The 19,019-nt window shown below is 45.5% G+C and overlaps 2 protein-coding genes across 2 annotated transcripts in view; one reads left to right on the top strand and one right to left on the bottom strand.

Annotated features, from left to right (window-relative positions):
• Positions 1-19,019, bottom strand: part of LOC142803987 (uncharacterized) — a 288,782-nt gene that overhangs the window by 234,889 nt on the left and 34,874 nt on the right. The gene's annotated exons all lie outside the window — the stretch shown is intronic.
• LOC142803986 (uncharacterized) lies at positions 9,693-12,232 on the top strand. The gene is made up of 2 exons (XM_075890419.1): positions 9,693-10,781; positions 11,408-12,232. The coding sequence occupies exons 1-2, from the start codon at positions 10,743-10,745 to the stop codon at positions 11,864-11,866; spliced, it is 498 nt and encodes a 165-aa protein (XP_075746534.1). The 5' UTR covers positions 9,693-10,742; the 3' UTR covers positions 11,867-12,232.

Genomic DNA, 19,019 nt, shown 5'->3' with positions numbered 1-19,019 from the left:
ACAAAGAGGTCTCATCGCGAATTTGTGTGCCTTGGTTGCATTGCGTTCCTGCCTATGCCAAGATGGCCGCCGCCCGCTCAGACCAGCTTCACCCCTTAGCACTGGCACGCATGGGGGCTCCACTCCAGCAACTTTTCTCTAACCTCCTTGGCTACAACGCGTCGGCAATATCACGCGGTGACGCTCGGTCTCGCGCCGCGCCATTTTGCACAAGCGAGGAAAGCGTGGCAATCGTGTGTTTGCCCGTCATTCAAGTGGTCCGAGTCCGAGCGTCTATGGCCAACTCCGCAGATCAAGCAGCCGGCGCCCCACGGAAAAGGCAGCGTCAGCAATGGTCGGAAGCAGAAACGTGGAGCCTAATCAGACTCTGGGAGGACAATTTGCACTCATTGCGAGCGCAGAAGCACAACGGCGAGGTGTACGCCAACATCGCGGCTGCTTGTGCAGATGTCCCTCCCACAAAGGACCAAGTGCACACGAAAATAGAAAATCTGACACACACCTACAGGTGAGGCAAATTATTTGAGTAAGCTTGACGCGTCTTAGCGGCCTGTAAGCGTGAGGAGGGAAGTGGGACGACAACAGCAATCATGGGAAAAAATGATTTTTTAAATTGGATTGCAGGTATATTATCGAATGCTTCCAGTAAGTTTACTGGCTATTTGAGCAGCAGAATTTTTTTGCGAGCCGGTGAAGCACATTTGGTGTGGGAGACGTCAGAACAATCTTTTCGAAACGACGCCCCACCGTAGGCAAAAGGCTGAACGCCAAGTGAATGGCCACGTTTGAAAGCATGCTTATCGCGCATTTTAGCCGCACACAAAGTTTCTTTTCAGCGATTTGCAGTGGGATTGCTTTACAATGACGCGATGTTGCAGTTACACATGTTTAAGTACAAACGTCAAGAAACGAGTCTTTGTTGCTTGTTAAGCACGCAAACCTGTCATGTAACAGGACGGAAACACGCACTTGATGTGGCGCAGGTTTAACGATTCGCTTCTTTCTACTTTTTGCCGCGCGATTGTACATTTTGCATGTACCAGTGGTTTCCTCGGCGCGCAGTTGTCAGTCTTGTAACATTTGTTTAATCATTTATTTTCGTATTCTTCAGGAAATGCCTTAAAGAAAATACAACGTGCTCGTCCCCACCAAGCTGGCCCTTTTTTGCAGAAATCCATAGGTTTCTTGAAAGCCTGCCCGTGAACGACCCCTCTTTAATGGAGGAGGCTGGAATCAGATCGAGCCCAGCAAGCAGGAGTCCCTCAGTTGAGGAAGTAACTTCTAGTGGCAGCTACATTCTTCACTGCAAGCAAGTAGCAGCGTTAAGTGCAATGGCAGTGGCTTTTTGTTTTTTTGAAGCTGTAACCCACTCTTTGTACCAGTGTAGCACAGTGTGCACCACGTTGGTGCTTTATGTTTGCCTTTAGCCATGTTCTCCGAGATATTGTCGCTGTAGTGTTCTAAATAAACCAACAAAAAAATATATTTTCAGAAAGCATTTTCTTTTGCATTTAATCAGCCACATCACCACGATAAAGTACGATTTAACATGACACGATGGCACAAACCAGAACAAATATAACAGGAACAGTCATAAGAGTACATTATGGGACGAATACTGCAGTGGCTGAAATACATCTGCATTCACATTGCCATTTCGGCATCACAGAGCTTTTGCAACCATTACACCAGTCCTTAGGGTAAACGTAATGGTTAAGCGATTCGTGTGGGAGTCAGCATTGTAACACAAAAAGCGCTCTTGTTGACATTTCCTTCTCTACGTGACATTTCCATCACTTAGACGTATAGCACACAATTGTTAATGGCTATTTTACATGTGAAAATGTGCAATCACCGCATTTCTGTCATTTTCTTGAAATGCAGCTCATCTCTGGCATAATGGCCGGATCGTCAAGTGACGATACGGAAGTAGATCCACCCGAATTCACACGGGCTTGATCAGCACCTCAGCAGCCAATCAACATTCAAGACTGTGTCACCGGGCGCAGAAACAGCTAAGCGACAGTGGAGATGGCGCCCGCAGTAAACGAAAGAAATACACAGGTGCCGAAATCAAGGAGAAGATGCTGAATGAGCAGCGGCTCTTGAGGGAGTAATTTGAAGCCGCCCATAAAGAGGATATGGAAATTCGCACCAAAGCATTAAAGCTGCAGGAGAAACTTGTGGATGTGGTACCGGTGACGGCCTCGAATTCCTGAATGTGCCTCGCCATTTCCTCTGCGGTCACCATCTTGATCCACTCGTGTTCGAGTACAGCGACAACAGCCTCGCAAAACTGCCTGTATAAGGTATTTACTGTCGAGCGTCCAACGCCGAAGAGGTTGGCCACAGTCCTATCTTTGGTTGACAAGCACAGCTTGTATAGGGCAATGCCGACTCGCTTCTCAGGAGTGATGGTTTCACGCATGCTGGTGAACTGTCTTTCAAGCTCACTGCGCAAGCTCTCCACAATGAAACGAAAGGTGGACGGGTACACTCGAAAAGATTGCTTGAAGTTCTGCTCACCGAGGTGAGGTACAGTTCCTTCAAACCACCTCTCGTTTCGTCTGAAGGCCCAGATCGATCGATCACAGGCCTTCTGGACAGCTCCAGTGCACAGAGCAAGGAATTGCTGAACAGCAGTTGCTGCTTGATCCTCTCCTTGGCGGCTTTTGCAGCATCTGCCTCGCTTTCCAGAACGAGAAGGCAGGCCGTGAGGCTTGCGATCCTCGCTTTTTCTTCTGCCCATAACTTGTCGAGAGCAGAGAAAAACAAATACGGTAAATACCCTTACAAAGATGGACCTTGAGTTTCAATTGACCACGAACCGAGGCCTTTTTGACTCAATAGATGGTCAATTAAACGGCATCTTCTGATGAGTGCACTCGACAAAAATTTAATTGAGATGAGGTACGAAAATGTCAATTCACTCTCACTGTTTACATTCTTAATTGACATACGTTAAGAAATGTTCAATTGAACTGCAGTCACTACAGTTTTAATTGACATACGTTAAGAAATGTTCAACTGAACCGCAGTCACTACATATTTAATTGACATGCGTTAACAAACGTTAAAATGAACCGGCGTCACTACACGTTTAACTGACCTAGTACTGATCACTCTTAATGAGGGATAGCTGATGATGAATTTTGACACCTATAGCTACATCAATATAGGGGGCCCAACGCACAAAACGTGTGCGTGTGTGTATGCGTGTTCTGCATTCTTATTGCGAGTATATTTCTGCAAGATGCATTCGTCATTATGGGCCCTGCATCATGCATACAGTTGCAGCACTCCTGGAAGCAGCAGTGTATTACATAAAACTGTATCCAAGGAGATGCTTCAGGTACTACCTGTCCGTCGCACATGTTTCTGAATTGCGTGCACGGATATTTATCTCAAAGACACCAGCGTGTAGCAGTCAGGAGTGGTACATGCATTTTCTTCATTGACGCGAAAAAAATTTGCTTTCTGGGATTAGCAAAAGTATTGTTCATTCGTTGCTTATAGCGATGCAGCTTCTGTGCATTGAGAGACAGGGCCTTTATAATTATTATAATTCATATCACCTTAATACTATTACAATTATTCATTCAATAAAAGTATGGTAAACACACAAAGAAGACGTATCGTGGTAGTAGTTGTCCGCCAAAAGATTGCATATTCGCCGCGTCTTTCAAAGGTCGGGCCTTTTTTCCCCTGCTGTCGACTCGTGTTGGGGAGATTAGTGGGCCATGAGATGCGCACTCCATTGTTCGAAATCTCGCCGGTCTGACCATTTTTTTTTTTTGTCTTTCTTTTTTAGCAAGTCTAGAGCGGTGGTGGTTGCACGTGCAGGGAGGAACCACGGGGAGTTGGCAACCACTGAAGGGGTGAAAAGGCGCCTGAGCCTGCGATCAAGAAAGTAGAACGAGAAAAAAAATCATTGTAGAGTGTTTAACATTGCGTCATGAAAACTTGAAACTTAGTTCTCAAACAAGCTTCACAGTATTAGCTGCCAGTTGCAACCGTGTGAAGTGATAGTTTGAGATGGCCCCATTGCACTTGTTGTCTATCCCTCCATACGGCGCTTCTTTCTTCACAATCGCTTACCCGAGTCACACCTGTGGCTCGTGCTTGTCACTTGATTGTTCTTGCCCTGATTTCGGGGAAAGCGGGTGCCGTGATTTATGCAGACAATCTGCTCAAAAATGAAGAAGCTACTCCGCTGCATGTGATGCAATTTTTACGGTACATGGACATTTGTGCCGGCGGCACGGCGGTTCGTCAGACCCAACATCGCAACCTTCCAGCAAAAAAATGGACACCTCGCTTACATGCAAGACTGCAGCGCAGCTTCCTTTCTGCAAACTACAGAAATGGACGCGATCACCTTGATTTGTGATCAGCATTCACTGCAATTGCTGGATCTGCAGACCACGTGCCTCACTTGATTATTTTGACGGTAAGTTTGTCATTTTTCATTGGTTTCATACGTGCTATTCGTAAGTTAGGAAAACCTAAAAATGTATTGGCCGTAGGATGTTAGAATATTCAACTGCATAATTATTCTGGTTTGCAATATTGAGCCCTCCTCTCCTAGATACTTTATTTTTATAACAAGGCCTTCTATCTTTTTTGCATTTCTTACAGGCAGGCGTCACCTTAGTGATTCGGAAACAGGCGCTCCATCAACTAAATGATCCTAGTCGTCTCTATTGTCTTTTTGGTAAAAATAAGGAAATATGCTAATAGATCTGTGTTTTGCTACTTGGATTGAACTAATTATAGAACACCGTGCAACACTGTGTACGTGCATGTGGTATTATTCATGTGAATTGTGTACCCGTGTCCTAATTCGTGATTATCACCCAGTTTATACCTTGTTTGAGGGACCGAACGTGTTTCCAATTGAAATAACGCACGCGACCAGAAATTGTCGCTCCGGCGAGTTTTCAATGATCACCCCTATTTTATTTCTAGCAACTGGTTAAAGAATGAACTGATAGCAGTTAATTCGGTACCGCTTTTGAAACAAAACAATCAAGTGGCGAATTTTGAAGAAATATTTGCGTGAATATTTCAAAATTCCATAACACGCTTGCTTATTGATGATTTTGACCGAACATAATAAAGGTTGAATATACATTCCCCTAAATTGTTTCAATTGACACTCGGTCCAGAAAGTCACTAGCTGGTCAATAATTCCTTTTGACTCGCTAAAAAGACGCTCAATGCATCCGCGAAAATTGATATTCAATAGAAACACGATGGCCACTATCCTTGTGTAACTCAATAGGAAAACTCAATAGACGCTTAATTTAAACACAGTACATCCTATGGAGAAAAGTCAATTTAGCCTCAATTAAATCTCTATAAGCATTGTTGTAAGGGCAAAAGCCCAGTGGTGCCACACGAACTTGTGCACGTCGCTAGTTATGACAATGCTTCCTTAACTAGTGCAACAAACTTTCACATTGGTGTTTCTTCATCTGTTATTCTTAAATTTATTTGAAGAAACAAGCAGTGCAACAAGTCTAATTTGTACATCGTGATAGATCGTTTAATTTTCATTGCTTCTCTTTTAACTGCTAGCGCCACACTTTCGCTAGCGTCTTCGAACGAAAACACTAAAAGGAGATCGTTGCTGCCGTGTGTCTGCACCACAACACTTCTTTGTTAAAAGGCTTTCAACTTCGTAAAAGACCGCTTACTTAAAAGACTTTTTGTGCGCCCATGTGGCACAACTATTACCTTCTCAACTAATCCTAACCAGACAAACTTCATAGTGGAAATGTATGGCTGCAAGAGATAAATCACATTCATTTATTATGCTTTTAATGGAGAGCAATGTAGGTTCTTTCTGCTCCGCTGTGCATGAGCCTGCAAGCACAGAAACTTATGCAAGTACAAAAGATCTGTGCATGGTGACAGACTCCTAATAGTGCTATGATCAAGTGCTCCCAGTTTTTGTTTACCTGCAAATAACTTGCTTAAAGTGTCGCAGCTGTAGTTTCCTACCTATTGACCCCATATTTTGGACAAATACTATTATGCGGTGCTATAATCAGGAGACAGAGTACCATTGGAGTGCTGTTTAAAAAATAATGTTTACACATAGTTTACACATAGAAATGTTGCAATAAAATTTATTGTGCATTAAATATGCCGAGCAGTGGTCTTTGAGTTGCAGTTGAAAATTTCAATAAGGTATATGAGTTGCAGTGGAAATTTCAATATGGTATATTTCAATATGATCAAAGTGTCAAGGCCCTCCACTGCCCTGGTCCTTTTATTAATGTATGAGATGTGATCTCTCATTGAATAATTTGCATTATAAAGTGGTAAAAAGCAACAGGAGCATAACAGATATTTCTTGCCAGAAATAAATAACCGCTAGGTCATGAAAAGAAGATGCATTGACCGAAATATGCCTCACTTATCTGCACTGTGAAATGTACTATAACATTCAAGGTACACCTTCACATAAAACCAACACCAATACATAGCCTTCATAGATTACTAGAAGGCGTTTGACTCAGTCAAGACATCAGCAGTAATGCAGGCACTACGGAATCAGGGCATCAAAGAACCCGACGTAAGCATACTGGAAGAAATATACAGTGGATCGACAGCCACCATAAAGAAAGCGAAAGAATCCCAATAAAGAAGGGTGTAAGGCAGGGAGACACGATCTCTCCAATGCTATTCACAGCAGTTTACAGAAGGTATTCAGGACCCTAGACTGGGAAGAATTAGGGATAAGAGTTATATAGAGTACCTTAGTAACCTGCGATTCACTGATGACATTGCCTTGATGAGTAGCTCAGGACATGAATTACAGCTCACGATTAAAGTGAGCATGGAAAGCAGAAAAGTAGGTCTGAAAATGAATGTGCACAAAACTAAAGTAATTTGTCAAAGTCTCAGCAGAAAAAAGCATTTTCCGATAGATGACGAGACACTGGAAGTTGTAAAAGAATATGTCTACATAGAACAGGTAGTAATCACGGAGCCGAACCATGAGAGTGAAGTAACTAGAAAAATAAAGATGGGGTTGATCACATTCAGCAAGCATTCTCTAATCATGAATGCTAATCTGCCACTAACCCTCAAGAGAAAGGTATATAACACCTGCATCTTGCCAGTACTTACCTACGAAGCAGAAATGCGGAGGTTTACAAAGAGGGTTGAGCTTAAATTGAAGACGACGCAGTGAGCGATAGAAAGGAAAATGATGTTTGTAACCTTTAGAGATGAGACGAGAGCAGTGGGTCAGGGAACAAACACTGGTTAGGGATATCATAGTTGAAATCAAGAAGAAATGGACATGGGCGGGGCATGTAGCACGGAGGCAGGATAACCATTGGTCATTAAGGGTAAGTGACTGGATACCCAGAGAAGGCAAACGCACGAAGGGGAGACAGAAAGTTAGATGGGTCGATGCGTTCAAAAAGTTCCTAGGTATAACATAACAACGGAAAGCACAAGACCGGGTTGATTGGCGGATCGTGGAAAATGCCTTTGCCCTACAGTGGGCGTAGTCAGGCTGATGATGATGACACCTTCACTGTACGACGAGGTTTAGATCTAGGTGTTAAGCAAAAAGTGAGCATACCAAAGTTGCACTGAAGGCAAAGCACTTGCTTTTTATGCAGATGGCAATTTACAGGTGACTACTTGACACACTAGTCATACAATAAATATATAATGCGGTGGTGCACTGCAGCTCATGTCAGCAGAACCCTAACAACAAAATTTGCCAAAAGCGTGAGCAATAAGCTTATTTGCAAGACCGAACATGTACATGTGCTTCTTTGCAGACGTTTTATCTTTTCTAGCGACTTGCCTAAGTATGATTCACCTTTTCTGCGTGTAACCGAGTTGGCACGGCCGCGATAGCGAGCGCAAGCTGTCGCTCCTACGTAAGCGTGACGTCACCCGCCTGGCCTACTTAAACTCGTCACTATAGGCAATAAAGCAGCTGTTCGACCCATTATGTCGTCTCGTACACATGGTGGCAGCGGAAAACAGCCAGCATGACGACACCGCCTACGTTGCCGACACCGCCTGCATTGCCGACAACGCTCCTGCCGCCTCCGAAGCCCCTCGACACATCGCGAGACGCTTGGCTTGGGTGGAAGACCTGGAAAAGTGAGTTTGAACTGTTTTCCACGGCAACTCAGCTGAACAAGCAACCAAAAGAAGTGCAGGCGGCGACGCTTTTAGTGACCATTGGGGAAGAGGCTAGAAGAGGCTTCGTTCAAGTTTGAGCCAGGAGAGGACACAACCGATGTAACCCTTATAATTAAAAAATTTGAAGACTTCTACCAGCCCGCGAAGAACCTCACTTACCACGAGTTTTACTTCGGCTCCCGAGAGGACGAAGGTTTCAATGACTGGCTTGTCGAAGTGCGAACGCTAGCCCAACACTGCGATTTTGGAGACTTAGAAGAGCGCATGCTTCGTAGCCGCATCATACTCGGTATCCGGGACAAGGGACTGCAAAAGAAGTTAATTTCTGAAAACCCCTCTTACCAAAGAGTAGTCGAAATCTGTCGCATCCAAGAGCAAGGCAAGGAGCAGTTTCGACAGATACGTGGCACCACTGAAGGCGCTGAAACTGCAGCCGTAAAGGCGTTGGCCAGAGTAACAAAGCCATGTAACAAATGTGGCTACAAAGTTCCCCGCGGCAGCCGCTGCCCAGCAACAGGAAAAGCGTGCAAGAAATGCGGAGGATTGAATCATTTCACCCAAGCATGCTCGCAGTCATCCTTCTTGCACAGCGAAGATGCAAAGCGCAGGGAAATACGAGAGCTACATGTTGACGAAAGGTCACATTTTTTTCTGGAAGCTTTAACCGTGAACGCACTCGCTAGCGACCAGTGGACCGCGACAGTTTCCATTGAAGGCCGTCCGATGGTCTGCAAACTTGATACTGGGGCAAACTGTTGTGTGATTTCAAAGGAAGATGTTTTGTCGCTTCCGAGAAAGACTCGTGAAGCCTGCCGAGCCACGTTAACGAGTTTTTTCGGCCACAAAACGACTGCGCAGTTTAAAGTAAAGTTGTCGCTATCCGTGAACGATAAACAGCACGATGAAACCTTCTTCGTCATAGAGCAAAACGTGCCGGTGACCCTCAGCGGAGCAGCAGCCGAAAGCCTTGGCTTGATTTATCGCGTTGATAGCGTCGAGACGCAGCAACTCTACCCGGCGGCTCAGCCCTTCACCGATGTTTTCACAGGATTGGGACAGCTGAAGAATTTTGAGTACGAAATGAAGCTCAAACCCGGCGCCGTCGGTGTTGTTGTGCCAGCCAGAAGGGTTCCGGTCGCCATTGAAAAAAAAGTAAAGGGCGAACTTCAACGCATGGAGGAGCACAACGTCATAACCAAGGTAACCGAACCAACAGAATGGTCAAGCTATATGGTAGCCGTAGTTAAAGGTGATAAAGTAAGAATTTGTCTCGACCCAACGAAGCTTAACAAGGCTATTCTGCGTGAACACTACCCTATGCCTGTTCTAGAAGAGGTCGCGCAACGACTAGCTGGAGCTAAATATTTTTCTACCTTGGACGCAACATCCGGGTTCTGGCAAATAAAACTTTCTGACAGCAGCTCCAGATTGTGCACAATGAGCACGCCCTACGGGCGCTATCGGTTTATCCGCATGCCTTTTGGAATTGCTTCCACCCCGGAAATATTTCAAGCAGCCATGCACCGCCTCCTGGAGGGCCTGTCTGGAGTAGCGGTTGTAATGGACGACATATTAGTCTGGGGCACAACGAAGGAAGAACATGACAACAACTTGACCGGGGTGCTTGCACGCTGCCGTGAGCACAACCTCCGTCTGAACTCACAGAAATGTGTCTTTTTGCAGGAGCAAGTTCGTTACTTGGGACACGTTTTCACCACGCAAGGACTGAGCCTGGGACCCGATCGCGTCCAAGCCATTTTGGACATGCCAGCGCCAAGTAACAGTAAGGAATTGAAAGTCTTCCTCGGAACGATGAATTACGTGCAGCGCTTCATTCCTCGAATGTCTGTACTCACCGCACCACTTAGAACATTGCTGCGCAAAGAGATTGCCTGGGTCTGGACAGAAAAAGAGCAATGCAGCTTCAATGAGCTGCGCCAAGCCTTAGTAACAGCGCCAGTGCTTGCTTACTTCGATCCGAAAAAGCCAGTCACCCTCTCTGTTGACGCCAGCCACATGGGCGTTGGCGCCGTTCTGATACAAGACGGCCGCCCTATCGCTTTCTCGTCTAGATCGCTCAGCGATGCTCAGACGCGGTACGCGCAGATTGAAAAGGAAGCTCTGGCGATTGTGCATGGCTGCGAAAAATTTCACGACTATATTTTCGGCCAATCTGAGGTTATGGTGGAAACCGACCATCGTCCGTTGGTGCCAATTTTCAGTAAACCACTTCACCAGTGCCCACTTAGACTGCAACGAATGTGACTGACATTGCAGCGATATGCCATTAATCTACTGTACAAGCCAGGAAAGGAGCTGTTTTTGGCTGATGTGCTCTCTCGTTTTCAAGCAAGGCGTTATTGACGGAAGAAACCGAGCACTTCAATGTTAACGTCATTGCCCTTGTTCCCGCTTCTGAGCGTCGCCTCGAGGAACTACGTGTGGCAACCGCCAAGGATCCTGCTCTGTCGACCATCCGATCCTATGCAGAGACTGACTGGCCGGAAAACAAAGAGGACGTCCCAGCATGTGCCAGGCCATTTTGGGCGTATCGAGAAGAGATGCATACACAAGATGGCCTCGTCTTTCGCAGCAACAAGGTAACCGTACCAAGCGCTAAGAGAGCTGAAATCTTTCGGCTTCATCTGGCCCACTCGGGGGCGGAAAAGGTGAAAATTCGGGCTAGGAGTGTCATGTTTTGGCCATCCATGTCGAGTGACATTGACCAGGTTGCAGCATCATGCAAAGTTTGCCAGGCACCAAAAGCAAAACACTAAGATGCCTCTACTGTCGCATGATGTCCCCAGTCTGCCATGGGAAATGGTTGGCATGGACTTATTCCATCATGGTGGTAAAGAGTTTGCCTTAATTGTAACACTTCTACTCCTTTTATTTTGAAATTAGGGAGTTTCGATACACAACAGCCCGGCACTTGAAAGAGTGGTGCGCGAAAGTTTTCTCTGTCCACGGCTCACCAGTAAAGCTCTGTAGTGACAACGGGCCCCCTTTTAGTAGCCAAGAGCTCCGTGAATTTCTGCATGAACTAGGAGTCACCCACGTGACGTCAAGCCCTTATCACCCTCGCGCAAATCGCATGGCCGAAAGGGCAGTTCAAGAAGCGGAAACGCTGCTGAAGAAGTGTTCGTATAACAGCCCAGACTTCCATTTAGCTCTGCTTGAGTTGCGCAATACTCCACGTGATGCTATTCTGATGTCACCTGTGTAGAGGCTGATGGGTCGACAGACGAGAACACTGCTCCCGGTTCCCTCCTGCCACCTGAAGCCGGCACCATTGCCCAACAGGAAGGTGCACTCCCGTCTCCAGGAGATTCGCCACAAGCTGAAGGTCTACTACAATCGAGGTGCTCGGGACCTGCGCGCCCTCTCACCGGGTCAGAGGGCCTCGTTGTACGACACGCACACACGGACGTGGTCCCCGGTCGTTGTGCTGGGATCAGCGGGAGCTCCACGCTCCGTACTGGTAAAAACAGAAGATGGCCGAGAAATGCGACGCACACGGGAACATCTCCGGGAGGTTCCAGAGCTACCATGCCCTGACACTACCACAACACCTTCCTCAGGCTTGCCAGGCTCGGGTCCCGTTCCAGAGCCGCCACTACCACGGAGAAGCACTCGGGAACGTCGCGAGCCTCGTTCGTACCCCATGCCAGAGCGACCTATATAGCCCGAAGGAAAGGAAGATGTAACCGAGTTGGCACGGCCGCAATAGCGAGCACAAGCTGTCGCTCCTACGTAAGCGTGACGTCACCCGCCTGGCCTACTTAAACTCATCACTATAGGCAATAAAGCAGTTGTTCGACCCATGATATCGTCTCGTACACACTGCATAATTTTGATGTAATTAATAGACTGCTTCTTTTTTGCATTGCCATGCAAGCAGCAGCCAAAGAAGTAGAGGCCACAAAGGTGTACAGAACCTGAACGGTTTAACTTATTATAAGCATTCGCATGTGATCACCGACAGGGGGATATCGCAGTCACATCTTTTTTCTCTCTCTCTTTCTCTCTCTCTCTCTCTCTCTATGCTACTTGGACCATTTGTGCGAGTAGTGGAAACAATGTGGTATTTATACCGCCAGTGTCACAAAGACACTTGTGATCGCAGTCAGGGCGTCTGGGCCAAACTCGATGCTGTACAGCGCAGCAGCGACAAAGTCGTTGCGCGCGATGAAGATTTCTCGAGGAAAACCAGTGTTAGTCACTGCTACACGGTCTAAATTAGTCTGGATCAAATACCGTGCAGCCCTTTCACATGCAGCAAGTACTCGTTTGACAGCGTTCACTAAAACGCGTCAAAGCGCACCACGTATTCAGAACTAATGTCCAGACAAAACAGCCAGCACTCACGCATTACCATTCGCAAGGAATAATATCGCAATTACACAAACCACCGTACAAACAACACCGAAACAGAGGAAGCGCTGACAAACACACAAAACGCAGCCAGCGGCGGCTTTACATACCCGCACAGCTCCAGCCAGTGCGGGTGCACCGCTAAGGGCTGAAGGACCTAGGAATGTTCGCGTAGTTAGGTACCTAGGCAGCGCGCGGTCATCAGAAAAGCACCTGGAGCACGGCCACTCGTATTTGTTCGCGCCATCACTTGCCCTGGCGCTGCAGTCACTGGCTGCAACGGTGCTGGAATGTAAAGGCGCGCCTCTGAAGCGGCGTTCGTGCGTCCCGTAACCAAGCACGCCTTTGGTTCGCCAAGAAAGAGAGGCTTGCCTCTAAAGCGGGCTCGTGCGTCCCAACGAGAAGCACGCCCTTGGCTTACCAAGGAAGAGGGTACTACCCCTGAAACGGGTTCGTGCATTCCATCACAAACCAATCTCAGTCGTTTGGGGTACGGGTTCCCTCTTGACAAACCTTCTCTGGCCATGTCCTGTTTTGCCACTCAAATATTTAATAAGACTGTTTAATTATTCCGCCCTTTGTACTAGTGCCACGTGCACTCCTTGCATAAGACTTAAATTTCTAGCTTACTCTACTATATACTCGCGCCTATGTGGCCACCACCACTGTCCTTTACTGTCTCTTGCCTTGAGAGCCCCCTTTTTGTTTGTCCCAGTTGACGTGGTTTCGTTATGGAACACGTCATTCTTTACAATATCAGTCTGTACAGTTGTCACACTTTTAACACGAAATTTACTTCCAGAACTTAACTTGAGCTACACTGCAGGTCTCATTCCATTGTGGTATTATGGCAATGTATCTATTGCCTTACGAAACGGCTTCCTTGCGCCAAAAAAAATGCCCTCACATTTTTCCAAATGTAAGAGGTCCTATTTTGAATCGTTAGAGTCGGCATCTAATAATCCATGTGAACAATCTTCTTCCAAAACTTCTACAGAACAGTCCAATGTTGAAGCATGTTCCATAGATACCTCACAGAGTCAGCTTGGGCCTGTCAATGAACTTCACTCCTCTCTCTTGGAATCTGAAGTAGATTCGACTGAGTCCACTTTAGGGGCTACGTCCCAGATTCACCACCTTCATGCATGTTGCACAGATGCATTGCACGAGGAAATTTAACTCACCAACCAAACTCTTCTCTCGCTGCATGTCTTGCAGATTCACGTGGATCTAGGCATGGTTCTTTACATGGTCATACTGAACCATCTCCCGAAGAAGTTCCTGTCCAGCCCGGTTTGGGGTCTACAAATGTATTTCCTATTCTGGTGCCTTCGCATACATCTCTGCGCATTAGTGGGAGCATTAATTAGATGCTTCACCGTGAAGACCAATTGGTCGTCGAACCAGTGGCTCATGATAAAACAGCGACTCTTTCGCAACTTGCTCCAGATCGCTTGCCCAGACCTAACAAGAGGAGGTATGTGAACATAACACGGGGACAATGGTCCGACACTGAGGTCGAGGCAATGGCCAAGGCAAAGTTAGCCCTTGGGGAGGTCTACTCGGTTAATGACGTTTAGCAACCAAATTTCCTCATCATTCTAGAGAGTCAATTGAGAAAATGCACATACTTTGTAGATACCTTGAAGTATGTAACAAACTTGAGCTTATCCATACTAGCATGCGCAGTAAAAACTACATTGAGGGCCCTGCATATTCCCACTACAGATGGGCAGATTCCGAATTAATCCCCTTAGCTAAGAGGGAACTCGAGTTGGGGGGCCATAAAAGAATTATTGAGGTGCTCCATGCAGTTTTTGGCATTTTTACTGTTTCAAGTATCTCTAAAACTAGTCATACCACCCGCTACCAGGACATTTCAGAACTTCTCAATTCACACAGTGTTTACCCTTGGACACTACCTTCAATCTCTCGTTCAGTGTCTCTTATTCCTCTTGAACTCTCTGTTTCAGATATTCAAACGTCTCTTGCTGAATCGGGCATTTCAATGAGGCAATCGTTTCTGCACTTGTATCAGGCGCTACCTCGATTGACGACTGGAGAACTATTTATTACATGTTTGAAGTGAAACAGAAAGCTAAAACAAGAAAGCAGACAAAAACTAGTCAGACTTCAAGTCAAAATAGAAGTCAGCTTAAACGTTCACAGTATGTCGAACACCAATGCCTATATCACTTAGGCCCTAAAGCTTTCACCAATCACTTGTTGATCGAATACACTACTACTCCATGCGCCAAGGGCGAGGTAGCTGTGGTTATTCGCCTGCTCTGTTCCATGTCAGCTTCTGGCCCAAAAAATATTTGTCATTCAATTACTCAAGATTTCTATAATACTGCTATAATTATAATTTGTACTTTTGTGAAGATGTCTTCTGCCATGGTAAAAAAAAAATGCCACAGGTAGCACACAGATACCTCTTTTGTTTTTTAAAATAGGATATTGACACATTTCTTGAAGCACTGTGCATTTTCATTTGTAATGTTTGTACTTTCTTGACGTCATACATCTATTTCAGTTTGATACAGCCGAGACAACTTCAAAGCAGAAGCTTAATCAACTGAAGGCAGCTCAGCTGACGAGACTCTCCGAAGCCCTTTCTTCGAAACAACCTGTGCAGTCAGATAAAATAATATTTTTCACCTTGACCAGAATGCCCTTCAACTCAAAAAATAATTTTTCACAAGGCTCACATTTACATCAACAGTCTGGCTTTCGCAAGACTGTTGATGTAAATGTGAGCGAAAGAATCAAGGATCTAGTGCATGAAGGCATTACATCAGTGCAAGAGGTTAAAAAATGCATAAGATATTATGTTCATGATCTGCTTTTTGCTAGAAGGCAGCCTCCTCCCACGAGTTGTTGCGCATTTAATCCTACAAATAGAGGCCTAGTGAGCACATAGAGCTTGCACTTAAAGAAGAGAGGCACAGTGACCTCGACTAAGAAAATGCCATTCAGTCCACTGAGGAGCTACAGAAACAGAGCCAACGTGACGACTTCTTTGTGAGTTCATACAAAGAAGGCTGCAGTTCGTCCTGCAGCGATAAGGAAGATGTTGAGGAATGGGTGTCTGTGCAATGTGGAACCGCCTTTATTTTCTGCTACCAATCATGCTTCGTGGGTGCGCTTTTAGATAAGTATGGCAGTAGGGTGGTCTGTTTAGATGCTACGAATAGGACTACCGATTATGACCTACCAATTTTTTTTTCATGTAGTCAAGACGCCAATGTCTTTCATGACAGTTAGTGCATTCTCAGTGCAGTTTGAAACTGCTGCTTGCATAAGTGAAGCTCTTCAGATATTTAGGTCATAGAGCAAGAACCTGACCCCTGAATATTTCATAATTGACCACTGTCAAGCAAAGATAGGTGCTATTAGGGCAATTTTTCCCACGAGTAAAATTCAGCTCTGTGACTTTCACCGTGGGCAAGCATGGGAGCGAAAGAAAAATGGTCTTTAGAGTAGAGATCAGGCACTGTCTGTTATGTGGCATTTGGCCCATGCCACATGGGCTGAAGAATTTGAAGCTTCTTACAAGAGTGTCAGAGAGGCAGTGTTCTAGCAAAAACCATTGATTTCAGGAATACATACTCACACATTGAATACCTCTGTCAGATATGTGGGTGAAATTCTACCGGCAGCAATTCACAGTTGTGCTTACCACAAATAATGGCAAAGAACCACAGAACAAGCCCTTTACGGAGTTTTACTTACAGGGTGGACATAGAAGGAGGAGTCCGACAGGACTTAATGTTTTAGTTACACAGCTTTTCCCTGAGCAACAGCAAAAGTTCTCCCAGGAAAATATCCTGCAGTCTTCATCATACAGACTGTACCATGGACGAATTACACAATACGTTGCCAACAGACCGTCGGCTCCAGTCAGGCAGATAATTAGATGGCTTGAAACAGCACTCTGTTACAGCAAACAAGATGTAGCCAGAGCTTTGACTCAGACGGAATTGCCCAGAAATGCATAGTACATATACAGTATGTCATGATAATGACAATGAAAAATCTAGCAGTCACTAATATAATTTATAATCATTGCCCTAACTACCGGCTAGAAGACGACGCGAAGCGCTAGCGGTGTGCCAAGACGAGTCGGACACAACCGCACATGACGTTGGTAACAGCCCGCCACTGCTGGTGGGTGAGGGTACCACCTGTGCCGTGAAATCTCTGTTCTGTGTGATGCCAGCCCACAAGCAGTGTCTAAGATTGCAACACGATGCCAATGAAATTCGTGGCCGTGGGCTGCTTGAACACATATGCCACAACCAGAACCAGCTTTCATGTTTTTCTGAAAGATGTAAAGCTCCGAAAGCAGTGGGCTATCGCAGTCAGGTGAAATGATTGGGAGAAACTGAAGGGAGCCGTACTTGCTCGGCACACTTCAAAGATGACAATTTTGTGTACGACGAGTCACTCTACCCACAAATGCCGCTACAAATGAAAAGAATGTTTAGGCCTGATGCAGTGCCTTAAATATTCAGCCGCTGCCAATGCAACTGAATCCCCGACCAGTGTTCGAGAAGTGCAGGCGACAAGAAGTATTCGTATTTCCTAGAGTATTTTGAGCAACACTAATACTATCACTGTGTGACACTCGCACGTACATACGGAACGATTTTTAGGTCATAAGGAATGCACTGGCGATGGCCGACTCTGTCCTCGCTTTCGATGAACGGACAGTGCACGCCGTCCACGAATACTGAGGAGCTTGACAGCAACCAGGCTGACAATGGCAAGTGCTCGCCAATGACGAATGCCATGAAGGAATTACACAATACCTTCCCAACAGGCCGCCAGCTGCAGTCAGGCAGATAATTAGCAGGCTTGAAACAGCACTCTGTTACAGCAAACAAGATGTAGCAAGAGCAGATGAATACGGTGTATTCAAAGTGAAGTCCAGTGTGCTACTCATCTTGTTCGTGTGAAGACTTCACTCAGAGCAAGCTGTCGTGAAAGCATTATTTGGTAAAGATGAGATCATCAAAATAATTAGGTGAGATCATCAAAATACATACACCCACTGAAAAAAAAAACATATACTCAAGCACAATTGCCAGGGCTGATTACAGCCTTTATACTAATGAATCTGAAACAAAGCACAAGATGTGGTGCAGCATTGGAAGTAATGGGACATGCCCGGCAAGGCAATCAGACATATGAAATAGCCCGACTAGTCAAATAGCTTCAAAGCTGAAGCTGTAGCTATTTTAGAAGCAATAAAGAAAGTAGAGAACATGGATTGGCACCATACATATCAAGTACTAATAACCGACAGCCAGTCCACAATGGACGCGGTCAAAAACAAACAAACCCATTTATACAACAAATAGGGCTTCAACTAAATCGACTGCAAAATTTTCAAATCAGACTGGCATACACTAGGAACACAAGAGAACAACCGGCTGGCAATGAACTCTCAGATCAATTAGCGAAAGAGGCCTCCAAAGACGGTATGGAATACACAATTCCTATGTCCAAATCAATTGTCTTAAAGGAAACTAGAGAAAGAATGTTTAGAGAAATAGAGCCAATATTGGAACACGGAGGGGACAAGCTCTTATACCTGCCAATGCATAAAGAGAGTAAAACTCAATCCCAGGACCTTTCCACTGTACTATTGGTCCGTGCAAGCGGTAAGCGGTAGCAAGTCACGTCCACATTGCTTTCTACTTCAAGAGATTTTCTATAACATAGCATCAACGATGCATCTGCTGAGAAGAAGCAACGTCATTCGTTCATTACTCAGACTCGTGAATATGTATCCCACATATAGTGAGTAGCCAGAGTAATTTTGTTGCTTTTGCTGCATCTTGTTTCCTCTCCCCTTTCCGTTCTGTCTGTGGTATTACTGTTGAATATTTTAACATTCACTGTTTGGCTGTTATATAGGATCTGGCACATGACACTTGTTTTGTTGTCACACGCTGATTATTCCTTCTTTTCTCTTATTTTTATTCCTGTCCCTTTATTTCCTTCTCGTTACTTCATCATCATCATATATTTTTTTTAAATTTTTTTTTTGAAGTGATGTAACCGTGACACAGGTATCGGAGCAGGACATCCTACCGCAGATACCATTCTTGTATTGCAATTATGGGCAGGTGCGTTTACTGTTCTGGTGTGCCAGCCTCACCCTGCACTGCATGGTGTGCCCAATCGTGCACAGTTTGCCTTTTTCTCAATGCCAGGGCGCATGTACCCGTCCCAAAGAGAAAAGGATCCGAAAAACGCCTATCACTTTTGGGGGCTCTCATTCTGCCAATACCGGGTGCCCTGGCCTCTAACGAAACAGCAGAAGGCAGCACAGGAAAATAAAAAACCGGATTGAATGCCTTGCTAACAACTGTGACCTTCTGTTGCAATTTGCTTCGGCCTACATGTGACGATGCGAGGTCTTAAAGCTAGGAAAATATGACAGTTATCGCTGC

The sequence above is a fragment of the Rhipicephalus microplus genome, chromosome 3 (genome assembly GCF_043290135.1).
Source record: "Rhipicephalus microplus isolate Deutch F79 chromosome 3, USDA_Rmic, whole genome shotgun sequence".
In the NCBI taxonomy this organism is placed as follows: Eukaryota; Metazoa; Arthropoda; class Arachnida; order Ixodida; family Ixodidae; genus Rhipicephalus; species Rhipicephalus microplus.
Note: the sequence above shows the minus strand (reverse complement) of the source record. Positions and strands in the feature narration are given on the sequence as shown.

Excerpts from the sequence above, each read along its gene's own strand:
- LOC142803986 (XM_075890419.1), top strand. The coding sequence starts at position 10,743 with ATGCATACACAAGATGGCCTCGTCTTTCGCAGCAACAAG. Across the intron at positions 10,782-11,407 it reads TCGTCTTTCGCAGCAACAAG|AGGCTGATGGGTCGACAGAC; the intron begins GTAACCGTACCA and ends TCACCTGTGTAG.